General features: G+C 33.6%; 1 protein-coding gene across 1 annotated transcript; it reads left to right on the plus strand.

Moving 5' to 3' along the window:
* Positions 1-10654: 10654 nt before the first annotated feature.
* Positions 10655-24569, plus strand: LOC128219034 (sterile alpha motif domain-containing protein 9-like). The gene is made up of 10 exons (XM_052926847.1): positions 10655-10696; positions 12010-12115; positions 13241-13878; positions 14073-14354; positions 14864-15068; positions 15176-15234; positions 16115-20418; positions 21328-21478; positions 21781-21881; positions 22789-24569. The coding sequence occupies exons 3-10, from the start codon at positions 13299-13301 to the stop codon at positions 22810-22812; spliced, it is 5706 nt and encodes a 1901-aa protein (XP_052782807.1). The 5' UTR covers positions 10655-10696; positions 12010-12115; positions 13241-13298; the 3' UTR covers positions 22813-24569.
* Positions 24570-25464: the final 895 nt, after the last annotated feature.

Consider the following 25464-nt stretch of genomic DNA (forward strand, 5'->3'; position numbering starts at 1 on the left):
TTTTGTCGGATCAAAATAAAACAGACTACTCAGAACAAACATGAAATAGACTACTTTTGTTTGATCAAACATTAAATAGACTACTTTTGTCAGATCAAACATGAAATAAACTACTTTTTTTAGATCACACATGAAATGGACTACTTTTGTCACATCAAACAAGAAACGGACGACTTTTGTCAGATCAAACATGAAACGGACTACATTTGTAAGATCAAACATGAAAGGGACTACATTTGTAAGAACACATATATAATAGACTGCTTTTTGTCAGATCAAACATAAAACGGACTACTTTTGTCAGATCAAAATGAAATAGGCTTCTTTTGTCAGATCAAACATGAAACGGACTATTTTTGCTAGAACAAACATGAAACGGACTACTTTTGTAAGAACAAATATAAAATAGATTACTTTTGTCAGATCAATAATGAAACGGACTACTTTTGTAAGAACAAATATGAAATAGACTGCTTTTGTCAGTTCAAACATGAAACGGACTATTTTTTCAGGTCAAACATGAAATAGACTGCTTTTGTCAGATCAAACTTGAAATAAACTGCTTTTGTCAGATTCAACATGAAATAGACTGCTTTTGTCAGATCAAACATGAAACGGACTACTTTTGTCAGATCAAACATGAAATAGACTGCTTTTGTCAGATCAAACATGAAGTAGACTACTTTTGTCAGATCAAACATGAAATAGACTACTTTTGTAAGATAATAATGAAACGGACTTCTTTTGTCAATTCAAACATGAAACGGACTCCTTTTGTGAGTTCAAACATGAAACGAACTTTTTTCACCAAATTACACACTGTCACAATGAACTAACGTCTTTACATGCCCTGCGTATTGTTTCGGCTGTTTCTTTTTTCCACTGCATTAGTATTGCTATTTAAAGTGTGTCCAAAATATATAATTTTAGTCATACATTGACAAAAAACTATTCTCCAAGTTTCCCTTTTCACCTCACATGCATTGATTATAGGTATTACTACATCAAACATGAGCCACTTCCTGATCGAACATAAAAGGACCAGTGTTTCAGGTAAAATATTAATCAGACCACTTTTCCGATCAAATATTAAACATACCACTTTTCCAACCAAACATTAAACGAACCACTTTTCCAATCAAACATTAAACAGACCATTTTTCCGACCAAACATTAAACGGACTACTTTTCCAAATCACAGTTACTGTATCTATACACTTATTGCGTCATAAATTGTTCCACTGTAATCTGCACTCATTGTGACCTTATTTGTTATAGTTTGGCATGGGCATTGCAGGTCCACTTGAGACTGGCACGTCCACTATAGGTGCTGGTGCCACTGGTGGTTGAGGATTGGGATGTGGCTGTGGTCGTGGATGCATTGGTACGGCAGCGGATGGATCATATCTTTGTGGAATGATGGTGTCTATCAAATATATGAAAAACATTCAATTCCGCTAAAGTTATATGGTACCATATTCATATATTGGAAAACAATGCAAATCATTATTTTAGAAAATTACATTAGAAAATAGTTCACATTGATGAATTAATTTGCCATGTTAAATGTACGCAATTAATTGGCACCAATATATCGGTATAACTTTCAATGACGATAATTTGAAAAATGTTACTACTATTGTCTTTTTATAAAACTGCAAGACTGATTTAAATTGGTGCCTTCTTTTTTCAACTCGCTGTTACATTTCCAACCATTTTTTTGTTATGATCGAGTTTTATTTCCTATTAAGGATGAACTATTTTATAACCTGAATTGGTTTGAATCAATATCAAGTGAGTTCTTTTCAATAGTGTTTACCTTAATTCCCGCCCGAATAAGAGTATCACTTGAATAGCGAAAAGGTAAGTTAAGTAAACGAAAACAGATAAATGTACACAGAATATACATACCTTCTTTCACTGTTTTTTCCAGGTCCGAAGCAATTTGTCCATGGTTGTTTTCCAAACCTAAACATAGAAGAACTTCTTCCACAAACCTGTTTCTCATCTCAGATTCAGCAAAGTTAGCCAGATGAGCCAGATATTATACTACACACAATATGTTTAACTTGATCATGGAAAAGCGGTTATTTTTAAGGTGTTTTCTTCATTTACTTTAAATTATCTACTTTGGGTAAAATATCTTATCAACAAATAACAACTAAGGATTCGTTTTCGTTTTCATAATTAAATTTTAATGTAAGTAAAAACAGTTTTTATTTTGTGATTATGATGATGGCCTTGGCTGATATTAACTTTTGGTCTCAATTGAATTTAAGAACGATGTAGCTTATCGGATTTTATTATTATTATTGTTATTCATAACTGACCAATAGAGTGAATGAAGTTAATGATGTATGACCATAAGATTAACATGAGTTGAATATTGAACACCAGCCTAAGACTCAGATTATCCAGCAATTTCAAGTCCTTTGTAACAGGATCAAGCTCAGCTCACTATTTTTGTTTGGTATAACCTGCGAAAAATCCCCCTTTAAATCTTTAAATAATTATAAGGAATTTTATTGTAAACATAAAAAAGTTTTGATTTATACAATGAAGTCTTAGCAAGTTATTTGGCAAAATAAAATATGATTCGTATTTTCGTACAATGTAGGTGGATGCCAAAACAAGTTTCAATTTTAATGCATTATCATGTTTTTTTATGATCAAAATAAGACAAAAACAGACTAGTATGATTTAGGTACTGATTAAAAATATTAGCGATATTCTGGCACTTTTTAAACTGAAAAATTTGTGGCCACTTAGCTACATGTATTAATTAAAAAACATTATAAAGGTTAATATTTTTATATGTACCTAAATCATGTACTGTTTTTGGTCTTTACATTTTAAGTCAAATGAGTTAAACATGAAAATGCATTTTTTCATCAACCTTTATTGTGTACCATTAATAAAACATGTTACGCATAAGATATAAAGAGAAATCGGGGCACGAAATGTGCCATTCTTGCCTGTAGGTTGGTGTATGGCATCCGAAAAGGTATTTTCGTCGTCATCTTCTGCAATTAATCATAATATTATTAAATTCAATATACCTTCTCACCCCAAGAAACTCGTTCATGTTTGTTAGGGTCAAACACAGAACAACGCATGTCATAATAGTGTAAGAAATATACCACTGAATTTAAAACCTTAGCAAAATTGGAGGTCTCTTGTTGCACTCTCACAGATCGACTGTTTGATAACTTTTTTTTTTTTTGTTATAGATTGGGCTAATTTTTGCGTACATGTCTACGAACAAGTTAAAAAATGGACTGCTGACAAAGAATAGCTCGCAGTTTTCTTATGTAAGTTCGAAAATCGATGTTGTTTGCTGAAAAACTCATTTTTCTTAAAATGTAAGTAACGCTTTTAGCCACAAAACTTTTATTTTCGAACGTAAATATCAAAAACTGCAATCGGACATTTTATCACAAGTCTTATATCATTGCCTTTCAGATATTTGCGTAAAGATTCCTTGATTCCATAACAAAAAAAATATATTAAAAGAATGACAAAACGGTCAATCTATGAGTGTGCAGTTTTAAACTAGAAGCATCGCAATCTGACGAAACTAGATTTTGGATTAGGCAATTATGTTGAAGGCACGCTATACTACTATGATGATTGATATTTAAATCTGTGAAATGAGTTCACATTTCAGAACTGGGTAATGAGTAAAATACCTGTTATATCGACTGACAAAAATGTGCCGACATTCAGATCAATGCAATACTAATATTTAGTTTGGAATTATAAGATTTTTTTTGATTTTTTAAAAAGAAATGATAAGTTTGAAAATCTGGTGCCAATTAGATAACCGCCTTGTCGAGGACCCTGTTTATGAGCACATAGTACCATATTTATGTTAACTCTTATATGTAAGATAACCGCCTTGCCACGGACCCTGTAAATGAGCTAATAATACCATATTTATCTTATCTAACTGTTAAAGTGGTAAAACTGCGTTGAATATGTTTTTATCAAAATTGAATAAATACAATGATAGTCTGTGAGTACCGAGATGGCGAGACAGCCGTCACTATCGCCTCCATGAAGTAGGGTTTATTGATCTGGTTTATCAGTAAACAACGACATGTTTTATTCACTCCAAACCTTCCAGATAGACATATACATTTAAACATTTTGAGGGTTTATTGATCTCAGATATAGCTTTTAAAGTAAATGTAAATTATTTTATCACCCAAGTCTTATTTGTTATTTTTTAAAAAGAACTATGTCAAGGTTATAATTACCAGCACGACGTTATACATGTACGTTGCGAAATAAAATCTTTCGGAACTTTTTACAAATACAACCAATGATGCAACAACGCTGTGTCAAATCGCGTTGCTAACGTTTTTCAAAAGTGTGGTTTTCAAAGACAATATTTGAGCAATTATCAACATCCAGCTGTCAGTATCTTAGTTTTAACCATGTTATACCATGTGTTTGTTTATTTATTATTCATTTGTAGTTAAGAATATGATGCACTTGGTACAAGTCTTAATAAAATATCTGGTCTGTTCCGTTTAACATTCGAAATGATTTACCACACACTATTTCGTCATATTTCTTTTTTCGTGAAAAGTGTATTTTACAAACCATGAACGAGTTCCTTTAAGAAACAATATGAGAATTTCCTTATGCTCTTAAGTGAGAAAGGAAGTTAAAAGTGTAATTTAGAGTACGAAGATACATTTATTTCAACTGTGAATCTCTTGAAACACTTTAAGTAAACTTACCTCGACAACAACTGAAAATGTCTCCCATTGCGCATAACACGACAAATAAATATATATTAGTCCAATTTATTATATAAAGGATTTGACCTACAATTAATCAAACGCGTGCGTGTGTATTGAATAACTCTATACTTATAGAAATTTAATATTGTAGGATTTGTTATTGTGCAACGCTGTCATTGATCGTTTTGCATTATGGTTTTGTATCGACAATATCCCGATAAAATATGACTAAGAGAATGCAATGTTGTGCCTAATCAGCTACGTATAACTAAAAACTATCCAAAATTTCTAGTAGCATTGGTTATGAAGTCATAACATATTTTGCACATGTGTGGACTTTAATGATACCACATCCCCCCCCCCCAAAAAAAAATAAAAAAAATAATTAAAAAATAATAATATTTTTTTTAGCTATGTAGCCACAAAACATCAGAGAAGAAGAAGACCAATTTGATTTCTGTACAGATATGAAGAATATTAGCCTTTATGTATGTTTTTATTTCTCTTTCAATTATTAGTTATGTAGCCACAATACATCAGTTGAAAAAGCGCCCATTATCGTATTTTTTATCCATTCACAAATCATGTGCTGTTTTGATCATTAAAGACAAAAGTGTTAAACATAATAATGCATTCAACTTAATAAAATGTTTTACATCAACCTTTAGTGTGCCCCTTTACTATTGAATTATGATAATGTGGTATTTTGCTATCGCAAAAAGTAAAAACAAGTATTTGGTTATTACGGGAAGCAGTTATTTAGTAAATAGTGTACCACTGATGAACCTTTTGCAAGTGTTACCTTATCATGTAAGGCAATTGCAGCTATGAATATTTTAATATAAATATGAAAACTAGTAAAAATTTATTCTTGGAAAATGTACATGTACTATGTACTACTGAAATAAGACCATTACATTTTTTGGCAATCCGGATATATCAAAATGGTTATAGTTTAAAACTTGAGCTAATAAGAATGAAATACTAGTAATCTATTGAACTTTTTAAATGCAGCAAACATACAATGAATAAAAAAACTAACGTTCCTTTTTGTGTTTCAAAAGATAGTGTCTTTTTTTTAGATGTTCATGGCAAAGTGAAAACGTTTTTACGCGATAAATGTAAAACTTGAGTTAGGTGCAGTGTTTGAAAGTCATTTAGGTGTCCGTAAAGGCGAATGTCTATAGCCGTTATTATTTTCATTGTATATTAACGATCAAGAGGAAGTATTACATCTCAAAGGGACCAAAGGGGTCGACAAGTTATTTCTACTCTTATAAGCAGACGATATTGTATTTTTTGCTATATATGTAGCAGAAGTACTGCAAGTGATCATTAATATATTAAAGGACAAATGGAAACTTAAGGTTAATCAATTCAACACAAAGATACTGGTTTTTAGGAAAGGGGGTAGATTACCTATAAATCTTCAGTTTTCCATCAGGGATCACCAAATAAATTTAAATATTTACAAACTTATTATACCTATTGTGTTATAGATAGATATAGAGAATACTAGGTTAGTGCCGTGGATGGAGAAAGTTTATCTGGCAAGGCGGAGGAATTGATAAGTTCCGTAGCCGAGCCAGATAAACTTTCTCCATCCACGGCACTAACCTAGCATTCTATTTATCCTGTTACTTTGTTATTTTAACACTATAAATTACCTTAAAATTATTAAGTATCTTTAAAAATAAGGGGGACAACTGTTTTTTCACTGGTGACGTCAGCATAATAGGTATCCATGTTTAATTCGCCCCCCAAATAGTTCTTAAAATTGTTCAACTTTTTTCAATACGCTTATAGTCATAGTCATTGCCTTTTAATATGAAAAATTCAATTCAAGGCATAAAAAAAGCTTTTAAAAGTGCACAAACACGGTTCAGTCACCAAACATTATCTGATAATGTAACAATTATTCCGCAAGTCACAGAGTCAGTACACAGGTCACGGTTCAAGATCACGAGTGTTTACAAACAATCGCCACATATTAAATGGATTTTATTTATGGTGATAGTGTTGGATGTTCAGAACTGCACAGGCAAAGAGATAATTCATTTCAGTTGTAAGTGAGATTTTGTCATTCACCACAGAAATGGAATTAACTATCGTTGAATGCTGCACACTTTCTAGCATGTGCGGGTGGGGTAAGATTTTCACGTCACATGTAGATTTTCTGGTCGATTGATTGTTTGTCAGTGTCATTATTATGCAGAGTGATGGGCGAGTGATTGTTGAGGTCAGTTGTTGGCGGACTATTGATAAGATACTAGAACACTATTTGTGCATTTCCTCTGACATTTCAGAATAGAAAATAGTCCCATTTCGTGGTCACATGACCAACTGACTGTAGATAGACATCACGTGGTCAACTGACCTAATAAACTAAAATTTACACGGCACCTTGTTATTGGACCGATTTCTATGCAAGTGACAGGATAAATATATTTATTATGATATATGGCCTCCGGCCCATTCATTTGTACAACAAATGCATATATCATTTCAACAGATATAACTGGTCATTCAAATTCAAACTTAAGCATGACAATATTAGACAAACATACACATATCTAGCAGAACAAGGTTGTTATAAATTTAGGTATTAGCTATAGTAAACTTTATAACTTATATAAATAGTATACGAATACTATCAGGTGCTTATACTGTTATCTGTAAAAGATTCATTTCCCAAACTAAAAGCATAGTATACAAATAAAGCTGTATTTTTATAATCAATTCATTTTGACATGACAACAGATTGTAGAATGTTTGTAAGGTTGGATAGTCGTAATACAAACTTGGTATGCACTTAACGCGTATACTTGAATACAATGGACAAACAAGTAGGAAATGAAATTCGTCTTCTACAATACATTCACAATATAGACAATAGCGATATTCTTTATCGATTCTATAATGCCTTCCCTTTTCTATCATGAGATTATGACGTGAACTCCTAAATGTTGCAAAACAGCTTCTATTTGTTTTAATATCTATAACATACACATATTATTCAACTTCATTGTTATTTTTAAAGTTAGCATAATAAAACAAATTTCTATTTGAGAAAACGTTTTCATATACTGATCCTTAAGCCTTTGAACATATTGATAGAAAAACAGTGTTTTTATTACCCACACTCTGTCGCTCCCACACATATCCAAAACCATTTACATACAAATTATTCTTTACATTTGACACCAAAGAGTCAAAGCCTAAATGGTCATAGAACAAAGGCATAGCATAACATTTCTTAACATACCTATCATTCTTCAAACTCAAAATTATTATCCAATATTTCATACAGCGCCGTGCAGACATTATATACATAGAACATCTTCCTAGATCAGCTAATACTGCATCGGCATAAGCATTCGGTGACCCATTTAGAAATCTCTTATACGCATTAACATAAATAGTTTCAATACATTGTATATTCTTGAGTCCCCATAACTCAGACCCATATAAAATATACTGATATGCTCAACTAGTTAAAAACACTTAAATAAACCGCCAATCAAATGTTTAATACTGAAAAATGATCATGGACTATCATAGTCTACTTCATTTATGTATATATGTGTGTGATGTTATGTGTGGAAATAATCTTGTGTTCTGTTCTGTTCTATATCTGAACATTAAAAATAAAATAAAATGAAATAATGTTCACGTTGAAGTTTATAAGCTTGTATTGGACCAACGAAAACGAAAACATGCATATTCTGTGATCTTTCATAATTCGATTTCATACAGGATTACCGACCATTGTCTATGGATATTTTATGAAAGCCACTTTATAGTTGCTCAATATGATTTAAACAATAAAAAAACTGCTTATGTGATAAAGCCTACTGAACAAACACTTAAGAAATGTAGCAATACAGCTATGTGTTTTAGGTTGGTTAACGGGAAACTTTAAAGCCTAGTTATGGAATTTCTGGCGCTTGCATAGTAATAATAATAATAATAATAATAATAATAATAATAATAATAATATAATTGATAAGATTTACCTTTTACGTTTTTTTCTTTATTCAAGATTGTTGGGATAAGAGTAAGGCTTTTGCACGTAAACTGGTTTAAACCCCCAGTAAATTTACATTTTACTGACCCTTCCAAGGCGGTACCTAAAAGTCCTTGATAAACTTACCTAGTTTTTTATATAGTATAAAGTTTGTGGAGTTTTGTGCTGTTGTTCTATGTTTCTTGTTTGTGATTTTTTGTTTTTGTGTTCTATGTCTTTGGCGTTGACCCTGTGCCATTAAACGGGGTTTATGTTTAAACTTTTGGCTACTGAGCTTGTTTCTGTAGTTTTTCACATAAGTATTAAACTAGATAAAGATAATGAGTTTGTGTTTTCTCCAACCAAATGCAGAGTTACATGTCGAATGCGATTATAGGGAAATCTTAAGCCTGTTGGTAATAAACGTTTTATTCTAATTACCGGGGTTTACCTTTTGGAGGGGTTGGACGTTTTAAACGTTTTATTCTAATTACCGGGGTTTACCCTTTGGAGGGGTTGGACGTTTTAAACGTTTTATTCTAATTACCGGGGTTTACCCTTTGGAGGGGTTGGACGTTTTAAACGTTTTATTCTTATTACCGGGGTTTACCCTTTGGAGGGGTTGGACGTTTTAAACGTTTTATTCTAATTACCGGCGTTTACCCTTTGGAGGGGTTGGACGTTTTAAACGTTTTATTCTAATTACCGGCGTTTACCCTTTGGAGGGGTTGGACGTTTTAAACGTTTTATTCTAATTACCGGCGTTTACCCTTTGGAGGGGCTGGACGTTTTAAACGTTTTATTCTAATTACCGGGGTTTACCCTTTGGAGGGGTTGGACGTTTTGAACGTTTTATTCTAATTACCGGGGTTTACCCTTTGGAGGGGTTGGACGTTTTAAACGTTTTATTCTAATTACCGGCGTTTACCCTTTGGAGAGGTTGGACGTTTTAAACGTTTTATTCTAATTACCGGCGTTTACCCTTTGGAGAGGTTGGACGTTTTAAACGTTTTATTCTAATTACCGGGGTTTACCGGGGTTTACCCTTTGGAGGGGTTGGACGTTTTAAACGTTTTATTCTAATTACCGGGGTTTACCCTTTGGAGGGGTTGGACGTATTCACACTTTTAACGAAGAAGGGTTTCGAAATATGCATGCGTTTCAGAGTCTTCTTTGTTAGCATGGTAACATTTAAAGTTTAATCCTACAGTGAAAAAGTACATACGCAGTAAGAAAACAACTAATTCAAATGCAACAACAACATGAATGCCTTGTGGTCATTCGTAATGTGTTAAAAACTTTCCTTTTTAATATATATAACTGAAATAGTTTCCAGGATGTTTCAACCAAATGATAAAGTTTTATCTCGTGCAAAATATGTGTTTGGTCCACCAATTTAAAAGCCCCATACAAACACGGACCTATAAACCACGGTAAGATCTCGGAATGAAATCGCGCTGCACGCGTGAGTTTGAGCTAATCGCATAAACACAGACGAGAGTTGTCAATCCATGGTTTATAGGTCCGTGATACAAATAGCTTTCCAAAAATAGCCCTAGATAGTGACACGGACTAGGTTTATAGGTCCGTGATAGTGACAACGTGAAGTAAGGAAAATATTGAGAAAAATGTGATAAAAGTAATAACTATTAAAGTATTGCGTTTATTTAATATAATGGACATTAATTGTGTGATTTTTTTTTTAAGATAAGAATATTCCATGAAAACTTAACAAATTATAAAAATTGGTCAAATTATTGAAACTAATATGATGAATTCGCTTCGTTAAACATCTTTAAGTATATAAACTGTTTTCGAGGCGGCCACTCTAAAATAATGCAATGTTTTGGCACTTGACAAATATCTGCTTGTGTATATGACTCAGACACAACGGATCTTTTGCCGTGCACAAATAGAGATAATGGACTTATTACAGCAGGTAAAATAGAACTTTTTATTTTAGAGTTTTTCTACAAACATCTTGCTGTCATTGAATAGAAACAAAATAAACAACACACGTAATTATAAATGTCTGTGATAATATTTTCAATGTCCTTATTATAATTTGTATTAAAATTAATAATATTCAGCAGAACTCAGTATATTGCATTCAGCTCAAGGAGTTTCTAGCAAATACAATTGTTACAGGTATTCAGATCAGTGCATGCATTCTGTAACAATCATCTAAATTGTAGTATTTTAGACGGAAAATTATCAGGTACGAGATGAAAAGTTGTTTTTTTAAGTACTGCGATTGATCCGTGATATGCATTTGACTAGGGTGTGGTTACGTAGATTCGGATTTCCCAAGATTCTGTACATTTCCAGCCTGATATGATCTCGCGGATCTAGTAGGGAATTTAATTATTGGTGTCTGACCTTCAAACATATTTGACAGTGGTGTATAGAGTGCAAATATGTGGTGCGAGCTGATAACTACCAAGATGGCGTCCGGGTGGCCACCCTGAATTGTTATTTCATTGTAAATGCTATTAAGGATTTTACTCCTCCGAAAATGGACTTCAAAAATACACCATTGACCATTTGAAGGTCAACGCCATTTCAAAGTTAATGTACGACAAATATCCTTGTATTTGAATTTATCTTCATTTTTTTACGTCAGTTTAAGTTTATTTATAATTAATTTTATGAAATGAATGATGTGGTGGCACCATTTGTAAGTGTATATTTCTGCATTTAAAGCCATATGTTTTGGTTAAATAAAATAATTTTAAAGCCTATAATCATGTTTCAAACACATTGAACCTATGGTGGTCACCAACTTGATTTTTCTAAAATAATTGTATGAGGTTTTGGGACTGTTTATCTTAAACAATGAATGCCTTGTATATAGTTCATACTTTAACCATGTTGATATACATTATTGACGTCTGAACGATCAATGTCATTTCAATGTCAAAATACCCAAGTAAGCAAAAATGAAGTAACTCGTTTATTTTTATCTTCTTATCTTCAGTCATATTTTTTATCCATATCCAGTTTCTTTTTAAAACTCTTTCATAACAAAAAAGTAGATTTCGTACTAGTTTTAATTGCTCAAGTTAAAAGTTTCAGATACTACAAACTTTGCTGAACATTTTGACATATTCAATCCTTTGTTCGACTCTTGTTATTACCTTCTCTCTTTTATAAGCCTCTTTCTGAATTAGAGTCACCCCAGTTAAGATGCAATATGAGCTTATTTATAATGCGTATAGAACAAAAGTGAAGTATCGTGTAATTTGATTTCAGGATTGTGTAAAATAACAACCCAGTGAGAAACTTGAGCCGTTTAACGGACAAGGGAACTTTTCGAATATCAGAATGCTGTAATTGGAACTATGACAAGCTTAATTAGGTTTGTATAGTTTATTTCATTTGAGCGCGGGACCCCCCCCCCCCCCGCCTAGTTTTCTGTGGGTAAAATAGACTCGCGCCGCCCATTGTGTCAGACTGTGTAATTTTAAGGCAATTAACGTTTTTTTCTGTATAATTTTTTTTCTTCAATATTGTCTTATCTGATTGTAGTATTTCAAATAATCAAAGTTTAGACTATATTTTTTTTAAAAGCGGTTAACTAGAACAATCCGAATGAGATTGGGGGAACAATACATTACGCCACTAAATTTATGTCATTTTGTTAAGTAACACTCATAGCGACGAAGGGCTCACATAAATGTGTGAGCTTGATCATAAGAAAGGGGACCTTATGTCATAGATCCGTGACATTCATAGTAATGCAGAATTCTTATACAACTGTTAAAGGTTTGTTTTTAAGAATGCTACATTTCTTGGAACTTTACGGGTTGACTGTGGAGTCACTTTAAGCAGATTAGACGTCATGCTTATTAATGAATTTTTATTTTGCAAATACACTTTGCTAAATGCTACGTGCCTGTCAATCAAATAAACACAGTACGTTAACATTGCAATTATGCACTGACACCAAGAACATGTAATATTGCTCAAAATATAACAGTCATACTCAACAATCAAACGGGTTTGAAATCGTGATTTTTGTTACCGCGCAGCGATGGTGTTTTTACGCCACCACTTGTCAATGCTTCAAAACATCTAGATTGCAAACAGTGAACATATTAGGTTAAAATAATACTTAGCTTCAAGATCTTCCAAAGTATGCACTATAAAGTAAACATGAACAATATGAAGAATCATGCAATTAAAATATAAACGATTTACAGGATATTCATGGGCTCAACTTAATATGATTCTTAGCAACTTCAAATCCTTTTATGTTAAACATTCTTATCTTGTCATAGATAACTCTTCCTGTTTTCTTTTGCAAATTTTTGTTGGTATTTACTAAACGTAACAACGCATTAAATACATCACGAACTGAATTAAAGCCGTTGTGAAGCATGCTCAGTATGCGTGTTAAACTTAGTAGTAAGATACATAGTATGTAGCATATCATTAAAATTGACTCATTCATATTCGAGTTACTACTTTTTCTACTTCGCAGAATAAAAGAAGATAGCAGTATTTTTAAGAGAAAGAAGTAGAAGACAGACCAAGACACAATGGCTAGTATAGTGTTATCAGATAAAGACGAATCTCTACTGTATTCAAAAGCACACCAACTCAATGTCGACGTTGCCAGCGATGTCCTCAGAAAACTGGTTGAAAAAAAACTCTCAGCAAGCTTAATCTCGTTAGCAGCGTTTCTTGCCTCAAAATCAACGGAGATCAAAGCTCATAAAAAGAGAGGAATACTTGCTGCTAGTCAATTCCAGTTACTGAATGCACCAACCACAACCGTCGACAATCTTGACGTTACTCTTCTTACATATATATTGAAAAATTTCATTCCTCTAAGCATTCAAGAAGAGGCTGATATTGATAAATTGAGAGTCATAAGGAATGAATTGGCGCACGCTCCTAAATATAGACTTACATCCAATGATATTTTTGACAGAACAAAGACTGTCATTCATTCAATTTGCACAGCACTCACGGAAGAAAGAGCAGAAGAGATCGAGATTTGCATCAAAAGATTGCAAGGGAATGAACTTTTATCGAAGGTGAGCTGCGATATGATATTGTCATTACAGAACGAGGCTGCAATGGATAAACTCTTAAAGGCATCGGAGAACGAAAACGGTATGGGATTGTGCTTCTAATTATTGTTAACTTAAAAAGTGTTAAGTAATCTTAAACGATCTTTGAGCTATTATTTAAAGTTTTAATGGCCGATAATCAATAAATGCATCCTCTTTTTGATATCTAATTTTCTAAATATGATTAACTTTGTGCAAATGATAACATAATTCTGCATGCTTGTTTAACAATTTTAGTTCAAGAAACGAAATTGAAGTTTAGATTATCAGCATATGCGTTGGAAATAGGTCGAAACATTGATGTGGACGTTTTATCAAGGAATTTACTTGATAAAGGACTAATAACCGAAGAGATTCACAGAGACGTAACCAGTGAACACAACTTCGAAGACCAAGCATACATTCTTGTTATGCACATGATGAACGAAAAGCACGAACGTGTTTTGCTGTTTTGCGACTGCATCAGTGAGATGAACAATTGTTTAGGAACTATCCTGTGCAAGAATCAGCCAAATTTAGGTAGTATTTGGATTATGATATGATCTTTGTTTACGCAAAGGAACAATGAAATGTGAATAATATAAATTAAAATAGGAATTTGTATTATATGCAAGTTTAAATATAAACACAGTATAGTTTAAACTTAATTATTTTACAACGGATGTGAACAAGTTATCACACCATTATATTAATCACTCTCGTTGACAAAATCTTACGCGAGAGTGTGGTCTTGTATTGTTTGGGAAAACCGGAGAAACACCACTTGTCCGGCTTGGTGACCACAAACCAATATCACATACACCTAGTGCGGGAATCGAACCCAGGTCGCATAGGTGAGAAGCGATTGCGCTTACCACTGCGCTTACTGGACAACACAGAGAATAGTTTTCTATCGAAATGCATTCGTTGTGCATTGATAACGACACAATGACCTCGCAAACTATATAGTGACGTTACAGTATGAACGTTTGACGATGATAAAATAGTCAACTAGTTGTAATTCAATCAATCTGTTGGTGTCTTTTCAGGCAAAACCTTGAAAAAAATGGAGAGAGATGCAATACGAGATATTCTCAAGAAGTCGTTCGAAAAGAGTCCCATGGGCAGAGTAAAGTGTGAAGATGTGCATGAATACATAGAAAATGCGCGCCGTTGTTTAACCCCTTTTTCAACAGTCAGAGATTGTGTTTTGGCCGAGTTCACAGACACTGTCTTCGAGGACAGCTTCAGCAGGTTAGCGTTAGACTTTATATTTTTTGTACTGTATTTGCCACAGAAAGTGTATTTGTTATTTTCCTCAGATTTTCCGACATTATTGTTAAATTTTTCTTCGTTATTAGTTTTCAGGGTTTGAATTGGGTGAGCAGTATCAACACATACGATGAATCTGAACTTGAAAGTAAGAGTATGATCATTTTTTATTTGTTTGAAGTGTCCGAGTAAGAATTACGTTCAAGAGAAATATTGATCATGACAAGATAAATCGTTAAAATCTCGACTATTAAGTTCATGATTTTAATGCGGTGAAAGTTAAACAAAAGACTCAGATCAAAATATTCATTTGAGTGTCTATTTTATTAAGTATTAAAGATAATATCATAGAACTTAGAGGGGAATCACTTATGCTTTTGGTTAAAAATAAATGTAAAGAATATATTCCGAAAGTAATATCAAATGTGGTCTTCGGAAAGAGTGCCTGTTTATTTACGTTTCAGAGCATACATTAACTAGGATCATTATATGATATTTATATTCGAATATTTGAGTTATTTCGATATTTTCTACCTGACGAAAAATGTATGTTGTTTTGTTACGGAGCTAAGGTAAAAACACAATAAACAACGACGAATATAAATTTAAACACAAAATTATGAACTTAGAGCGATTTAAATTTGTTTAAAAAACAAATATTTAATTGTTTCGATCTTTTAAGGTAAATCGAACAAAACAATGCTACCTGAAGAACCACCCTGAAAGTATCATGTTTTGTCGACAACATGATCTTGACATTTTCGCCGGTTAAATATTTGCTACAATTATGGGGAATTGGTTGTCAAATTACACTTTCATTTAAGATTTATAAACCATTCTGAACAAAAACAATTTACTGTTTGAAAAATAGGCGACTATGGATTTCAATGTCATTATTGTTACCAAACCAACTCTCTATTCATACATATCTTGATCGGATTAAACAACATTTGGAAATTCAATTGGTAGGGTATACCATATTCGTAACGGGTTTTTTTCTGCGTTTATTTACGCTAGCCTTATTTCAGATGACAACTTTCCGCTGACGAATATGAAAAGTGAAGATTTTTCTATGTTTGTAACAACGCATGTCCGGAAACTATCAAATGACCCAAGGATGAATGGAATAGTGAACACAATTTCAAACATAATTACCAATGGCATGATTTCTTCGAAAGTGTTTGCAATGTTTCCATCAAAGACAATGATAGATCATTTCAAGACTGAACTCGAGAGTGAGGGATATAACTTGAGCATTGGTATTAAAGAAACCTTGATTTCTATTCAAGAGGAAATTCTTAAAAAAAGCAACGAGAAAATGAGCGACCAGTTAGCGTCATTTCGCCCGTTCAAAACTGCTGTTAAACATGGTTATGCGGCGTCAAGTACAGTAAGAAATGATGCAGCTGGTCTTACTGACACTGTTCATCATTTTGTGTATCCGAGAAAACGAAGGGATTTGAGTCATGCATTCTTCATGAGTGAAGCAATGAAATTCATTAGTGCTAGTATTAATGGGAGACAAAATGGCACACTTCATTTTGGAATCAAAGCAAAGGAAAATAACACGGGGACAATTGTTGGTGTCCCTTGCTCTCTTTTTGACCACATTTCCCTCCAATCAACCTTTCGCACGTGCATCAAGAGATGCTTTGGCTCCAAATGGAAACGCATTTTGCGTTGCCTAAGTCCATTACAAATAATTAATGTGACCAACGACAAGAACGTTATAGAACTTGATATTGAGCCATGTTCCTGGTACCTTGAAGATAACTTTATTCAAGTAAACTTTCCACCTTGGGGAAATCAACAGCAAAAATGTTTCTTGCAAACACCGTCTGAATGCCGTCTTGACTCGATTGAAACAATAAATCAACTTAAAGTGAAAGAAGTAGAAATAGATTTTACGTATACATTTGAACAAAGGCGAATGCTTGACGGATCTGAAATGCATTTAAAAACGGCAGTAAGAACTCGTTTATCAGATCTGGCGAAACGAATGACTTCAGGCAATAAATATGTCACCCCGCATTTCTTTCCTCACATCATTTGTGGAAATTACTCTGATTCTAATGAATCAGAACAATTACTCTCAGAATTGTCTTCAATGGAGTCTGTGTTTCTGTCTGCAAGCGCTGTATTTAATTTTGACCATTCAACAAACCTTCGAAACAACATTGAACACGGGAAATTGGTTTTTGATATCTACAACACTCAGGATAAAAATACATTCTGCGTTGATGGATCAAAGATAGCGTGGCTTGATTGCCACGGTGGTTCCGACAAATGGTTTAAGTCACATTACGTGGGTTTCAACAATGCAGTTGAACATTTTGTTATGTCATACGGTGAACGAATTTTGTTTATATTCTTGATATTTCAAAAGCTAGAAAGATGTGACCCACTTTATAGAATTGCCTTTGACTTCTGCTGCAAATACAAAGACAGAACCAGTATTATTTCAGACAAGCAAGAAAATGTAAAATTGCTCCAGCATGAAGTCCGTGAGCTTTTAAATGAAGACATCGAGGTGAATTTCTACACCGGGTTTTCTTGGTGTCAGTTAGCAAAAGCCTTCAGTGCAATATTTGTACGAAACCCAAAAACTCATTATAGATTACCCACAGGGGATGGAACAGTGACTTTAATGACAGTTTTGGAGAAAGAAAAGGAAAACATATCAGACATTGAATTGATAAGCGGGGACGAATGCGTGGCCCAGTTCGGTGAGATGAGTCATAATGAACAAAAGATCAAAAAGAAGGATGCCGAAGAGAGTTATTATAAAGGAAACGAAGTCTCATGGTGGAATTTCTTCTTTAAGGGTCAGGTTTGCAAAAGGGATCTACTTAAATACTTTGTTGGTCATATTGAAGACGTGATCAAAAGTGGAGCCGATAAAAACCGGTATGAAATCATAGATATTTTCCATCAGCACGGGGCTGGAGGAACAACCCTCGGTAAACAACTCATTTGGCACTTTAGTCAGTTTACAAATGATCCTTCGAAGGCACTTAAAGCTTGTATTGTCACAAGAGTAGTTGAGAAAAAGACAGCAAAAGAAATAGCTCGATTCAGGCATTTTGGCGAGAACGACGACAATCTCATCAAACCGGTACTGATTCTAGCCGATAACAAAACGGATGAAGACATCAAAGTGCTTAAAGACAATCTTGATTTTATGTCATATAAAAGAGGGTCTAAGTCGGGAAAACTCTTCTGTATACTTATCGTGGTGTCAAGAATAACTATGGCGAAGTCTTATGAAAATAAACGTAATGTGTTAAGACATTCCCTTAGTGCGATAGAAATATCACGATTTGAAGATCGCGCAAAAGACGTAGAGGACTTGCAGTCACTCATTGCATTCAATGTTATGAAGGAAAACTTCAACGAGGAACATATTCGAAGTACAGTGCATAACATAATGGAAGGGTTGAAAGAAAAAGAGGAGGTACCTCTGCAACATATTTCGTTGGTCTGCAAGTTTGATGTTAGTACTGCAATTCCTACAAGTGTTTTTGATGAGATGATGGGATGTGTCGCTTCATCGAGTTCGCGTTACAATATTGATGAACTGCTTCTGAGAGGAAAACCAGTCGGCTTAGTTGACCTACGGCACAGAAAAGCTCTTGGCTATCGACAAACTTGGAATGTTAGAACAACAGAGTCACTTGAACTTCTGCTTAAGTACAGAGAAACGAAGGGGATTAGTGGGGTGACAATAATATCACCTGTTATCGTAGATGAAATTCTCAAAGCTCTGATGAAGAAGCATTCAAAGACGCTTGAAGTAGTTGTTCAAGATTTACTAGACTTTTTGAAAGCAAAGCTTACAAATACATCTGAGAAGGAGAAAGCAGTGTCTGACTTCAGAGATACCATATCCGGTCTGTTTGTTACTCGACCAACAACTAGGACTGGGGACACAAAAGAAAGACGAGACTTTTCAAATCTCATCCATTCATTAATAGATACCAGACCAGAAGAAACAAAGCAAAATGCTTACAAAAGGGCATACCAGTTGATGAAATACTGCTTCGAAATTTCAAACAACCCCTACGTAGGGCAACATCTGGCGAGGCTATGCATCTCCTTCAGATGCTATTCACAGGCTGAAGAAGCCATTGAACGTGCTATTGCAGTGAATAGTGGCGTGCCATATAAATCCATATTGTTTGATACGTACGGTCAAATCTACAAATCGCAGATGGAACAGGTACTAAAGAAAACTGCAGAGATTGATTATTCTGGTGAGATTCAGGATATTATAAAATTGGCATTGACAGCACTTCGACATTTTCGAAGAGCTCAGGAACTCGACGTAATAAATGATATGACCTCTTACTTCATGGAATTGTACACAGCGTTTTCATTCTTAGAAAATATAATGGATGTGGACAAAATAGTCGGTGATAAGCAAATGTTTCACAAATTCATAAATGGCTATGAGACCGATGTGTTTGATCACTTAGGAGAAGACATTGATACGTTTCGTAGGGAAGGTGAGCAACACAACCACTTGACCAACACATTGATCCGGATAGAGTATGAGTTGTTCATGAAAAAACGACCGTTTAAAGATTCCTTAAGTAAAAAGGAGTATGAAAAGAAAGCAGTGGACTTACGTAAAACGTATGAATACATCTACGGAGAAGAGGATCAGAAATTCATGGTGGCTGAAACTTTTAAATCGATGCAACATGCGTACAGAAGATTTCCGAACAATTTGAAAAGAGTGATAAGGAAGATATCATCTGCCAAAGCTATTGCCCGTGAAAAAGATTTGATGAAGTATTTGGCATACAACATCATTGATATTTCGCAACGGAAAGGAATGCGTGACCTTGATGAGAGTGTTGATATATATGGATACATGATAATTTTAAGCGACAAACTTTTACAACTACAACGAAAGAAAAATCGAAACAGTGGGAATGTTTATATTGAACCATATATGTACTTTGCTTTACTTCACTGGCCATTGCCAAGCCGAAGAGAAAAATACTTCTCAAAGACCAGTCAATTAGGAAACCTGTCTGAAATAATAGACGAATGGCAGAATATATACGATGAGAGATTCGTATCCAAACGAATTGAATCAGCGCGTACTAAAGCAGCTACATATTTTGCGTTGGCAAAAGGCAACCCCGGATATGATTTCGTTGATCAGGACATGATAAGAGATTTATGGAGAAAAGAAAGAGAAAAGGAAGGTAAATCAAGAGTGGAAGTAATGGACGATGACATTTGGAACCATACAATCGGAAACGAAACGTATGTTCGATTAGAAGGTGTTGTCGACAGAACTGGAAATCACATCAACCATCAGGTATATACAGGATATGTCGCGACTCGTCATATTAAACACACTTCTATTCAACGAGTTCAGAACAATGTTAGTAAGCGAGACTTTTGCGAACTCACTTACACATTTCCTGAACTAGTTGAATGTAATTGTGTATTATATGCCGACCAGTGTCAAATTGTATAACCACATGTTGTTTTTTTTCGAAAATAACAACAATAACAAAATTTACCTTCCTGTTTCCCCGAATACCACAAAGCAATGAAATTTTCCGCGGTACCTGCATTGCAAAATTGTAGTACAGGAGATAAGTTAAAACAAAAAAAATGTACTAAGATGGTATCCAGTAAGAATCAAAACATGTACAATATTTTAACGAAATTTTGTTTTTGGACATTGTGCCGTCAAACACAGTAAGAATTTGCATACTGTGTTACTTTCGGTTTAATCATTGTTAGAACTGTAAGAGCAACCTTGTTCAGCCTAAAAAATATCTGATGCCGAGAAATCCACAAAATTAAATGCTGACATAATTGATTCTTGTAATGTAGTAAATAAGGTCTCTTTTCAGTTGGGAAAGGTTGGTTTTGAGCGTTGTTTACGACACATTGTATTGCATAGGCCTAAGTACAAACCAGTAAATTGTCAGTATAAATATTTGCATCTTTTTGCGCATATGCCGAGAAAAACATGGACACTTGACTGTTACTGTGTCTTCTATATTTACTTCGCGGGATAGGAATGTGTAAAGGAAATAAATTGACATAAAGTCACATTCGACGACAGTATTTCACGCATTTACTAGTATCTGTAATGAGTTTCGATAGAAACAGTAGTGAAAGTAGGCCCGCACATCCGATATCCGCAGATCACACGTACAACATCAAATAATTTCGGACGCTTGTGAACAACAGGAGTACATTATTTTTTTAGGTTTCCTGTGATGATTCCAAAACGTTGCGACGTCGATATTCATTTGTGATTGCAACTTATGAAAACTGCGATCATTTGAGATATAGGAACGTGACGTTTGTGTTGGGGTTCACTTGGCGAGGACCTGCTGCGTTCGGTGTAAACCTAAACGGTAAGATTATAAACAACATGTTTTTAGAAATTAATCTGCAACAAAAAAACTGTCTTCTTTCGTTACCAAATGAGAATTAGTCGTGGGAAAGTTTTCATACTACAACTCGGACAACGTTCAAATTCGTTCCATCAAATTTTTTTTAAAAAAAGATAAAAAAATAAATAAAAAATAACCTGTTTTAATTAAATAAGTTTATAATGTTTTATTGGACTATATTTTCATAATGAAATCAAGAAAATATAAAGACAAACAGTAAATATTTTGCTCTCCTTGTATGTGATATGTTGCCTTATATACAGAAAGCGACGAAGGAGATGAATCGAGCAAAAGTCTTCGACATGTACGAGCAATGGAAGTTAAACAGACTAAGAGATCAATACCAGAGGAAGATCAAACTGAAGTAAATTTGCATTTTATGTCCAATGATTCATGTCAAATGATTTCGTTTATCATTTTGCTTGCTAATCGATATAAACTCTTAATTTATAGCTTAATGCTTTGTCTAAAATAATGCAGTTAAACTAGCGAATACCACGGACCTGCCGCAGGAAGATTAAAAAAACAAAAGCAAATTAAGAAGCGGTTTATGCAAACATCCACAAAGGGCAGGAGCTATTTTAGTGTGCTTTGTATCGTTTCGGTTTAAAATTTAGCAAAGACAGCTCGTAGTATTTTCGCCAGCATATTTATTCGTGTGTTTAAGCGTATGTGTTCTTTTATGTTGCTTAACCCCGGCTGGTTTACAAATTATTCTTTAAAATATGTTTCGGTATGAACAAATTTTTTATTTAAGATTTACTTAGGCAATCATTGCCGCATAGCTACGACTTTACCGTGCAGTTGGGGACTGGACTTCTATATTAGTTAGTACTATCTTTTTACTGTACTCTTCAATGGCTCAACGGTGAGGCCGGCTCCAATTAGGCCTTTAACATTGATTTTGCTATTACTGGTAAACAATAAGGTACAAACGTAAGGTTGGCTTCCCATTAGTTTAAATCCCCAATGAATTGCTGTTCGGCTGACTGTTTTAGTGGAAACCACAATATTAGTGAATGCATAATGTATGCATGTGTACTCTGTCTTAGTTATTTTGTGATGTTGTGTGTTTCTCTTTAAGATCTTCGTTGATGGTTTGACTTCTGGGCGTTTGTCAATAAATAAAGGCATTGATACATGACCGTATTTAAGATTGACTGAGGCATATTTATACCATCCCAGGAACAGTTAATAGGTTGTGACACCAGGTGTACAGTTGAAGAATAAAAATAAAAAAAACACGTCAATTATATGTGTTTTTATTACAGAAACGACGACCTGAACAAAACTAGGGAGATTAACTGTTAGGAACGGCCAATGATATAGACGTTGCAAAGGGAATCGTCAAACACGTCAAAAGTTCAGATGAGAGGCAAGAGGCTGGTAGAATAACGCAGAAAAAAAGACAAAACATCAAATGTACAAAAAAATCCATGAAAAATTAATTGATACAAGTGTTTGTGGTGAATTCAACAATTCCGAACGCGATGGAGCATCATTATGAAGAAGATTTTTGACGCGCTAACGTGATTTTGATCATACTCACGTGACATGCGTACGGTGAGTTTTACAGACATTGTTATGCTAATCGCTGCATATGTTTTGATGTACTGTCATTTTAGATTGACTTTTTTTGCATTTTGCTGTTTCTGTTGTTGCTGCTATTATTATTATTGAAAAGCTGAAACAAATCTATTTAAAACTTAATTTTGCATTTTATGCTGTAAAATTACCATAACTGTCATTATTATTTACATTTATCAACACAAATGTTGTTAAACATTATAGTTTGAACATTTAACTACATATAAAATTATGGGTGGCAATTGCACTTAATTTTGATCACCCATTTCATTAAGACCGCTATCAGTTTGATTGTTTTCTTTGTTTGATTGTGATTACTCTTAAACAAAAAGTCTTGAGTTTTCCTCTTGTATTTTTCTATTTTGTATATATTTGTTTGGGTGTTTAACTGACCGTTCAAAGGTAATCCAATCGTTTATCGGTTAAGCTATTTTAATGCGTTTGAGGTGTATGTATTTGTGAATGATTTTACATGTTTGTGTTGTTATAGAGTTCATTGTCGTTTGGGCTCTTCATTGTGCCTCTAAACAGTTTTTTTTTTATTTTTTTATTTTTAAATTGACTACTGAGTTACCCGTGTTGTTCATTGTAATGCCATATTTTGTACAAAACATTCGATATTTTACACAAAACATTCGATATGACATTTAGCAGATCATTCTGACAAAGTTTTTTTTAAGCATTTGGAATACAAAAGTTTCTAAGTATATCAATACAAACTTTCATCAATTCAAATACAGCATTATATCATAGTTTAAAGTGACACTCTTATACAAAATCAATACATACACATGTATTACAAACATCAATTTTGACTGATGAACCTTTATCTAATCAATTAGTAATGCATTTATGGAAAATATTAATTACTAATAACAAGATTGTAACCGTGTATTAAATAGCAGAAAGCGCAAAAATATTAAATGATTGGTGAATGCTAAAAGATTGACTGTGGTCAACTATTGTCTCATAAGGTAGAAATACTGTGTTTTGTGCTCATTTCTTTCAAATTGAGCTTAGTATCGTTCATAAGAACCATTGTGTTCGACATTAATCCTTTTTGGAATATTAAAACAATAGTATCAATTGTGGTAAATCTTATTTGGGAGTAAGAGTGTATCTTTAACTTCATAACTCATCTTAACACGTACCCTTTTTGATTACCCATGGACTATGGTTTTCTTCCATTTCGATGATTGGTTTTATTGACCAATAAACAATCATCTTAACATTTTTATAGTACTTTAACATACTGTGTTTTTATATTTCCTATCATATGTATCCAGACCGGTGAACTGGTTTATATATAAACATTGTACAGTTTATATAATGTATATGCTGTGCATTTCAAATTGCAAAACATGATGTTGATATGACTCATGTATAGAACGTATGGTATGGTATCTTTACTATAATGATAGTTATATCATTTACAGTTGCATTAAATATATATTACTTATGTATGTTAAATAACAATAAAATAGTACTCCCGTATTACCTTGATCGTTGCAATTAATACCCTTAAATGCGTACATTTAAACTGGACTATCTAGCTGTTCCTGGTTACCTACATTGGTCATTGGTTTAATGTACATAACTTATTTGCTCTTCCTTGGCTCTGAATATGCCCTAAACGTTCCCAACATTGTCTATCAATTGTTTTTATTTTCTTCCTTATTGTTTTTGATTATGTTTTTATATATATTACGAAGGCAAGTAATTAGCGCACCACAGTGGCATTTTTTATTTCCACTGGCAATCATAAACGAATGAAACTTTTGCTCCCAACGTTTAAAACATTCACCGAGGTTTGGGTTCACAAGAAATGTTAATGGCGGTGGCGCTTTCAAATACATTTCAATTATGTTTGAAAACTGCATTCGTATTCAATTCACTTCATTAATCCACACTCTATTTAAATTTCGCACTTTGAATTTAATTGTTCTACCGACACATTTTATGTTTAAGGCTATCGGAGAGAGAGACACATGTTTAATACATTATTTGATAGTTAATCTTACTATAATGCATATTTGTAAATTAACAACACACTATTAAACTTATAAAACATACTTTTATTAAGAAGTAATGGAAAAAAATACTAACCATACGCTACTTATAAACATACACTGTTGATATTGATATAAAATTAAATGACTCCTTATACATAAAAGAACAACTTTATTCACAGAGTTACCTTAACACTTCGCGTGCATTTGACATGACTATTATTAGATCAGGCCAAATTTTTTTGTTTGTTTAGGGTAACCTTCCCAAATTTCTAGGTAGGGTAGGTTGGGATTTTTTTTTTCAAAACCTGTCGTAAGTTCAGAGTGTTTTCTTGCACATGGCAGTCTTTC

The sequence above is a fragment of the Mya arenaria genome, chromosome 15 (genome assembly GCF_026914265.1).
Source record: "Mya arenaria isolate MELC-2E11 chromosome 15, ASM2691426v1".
Taxonomy (NCBI): domain Eukaryota; kingdom Metazoa; phylum Mollusca; class Bivalvia; order Myida; family Myidae; genus Mya; species Mya arenaria.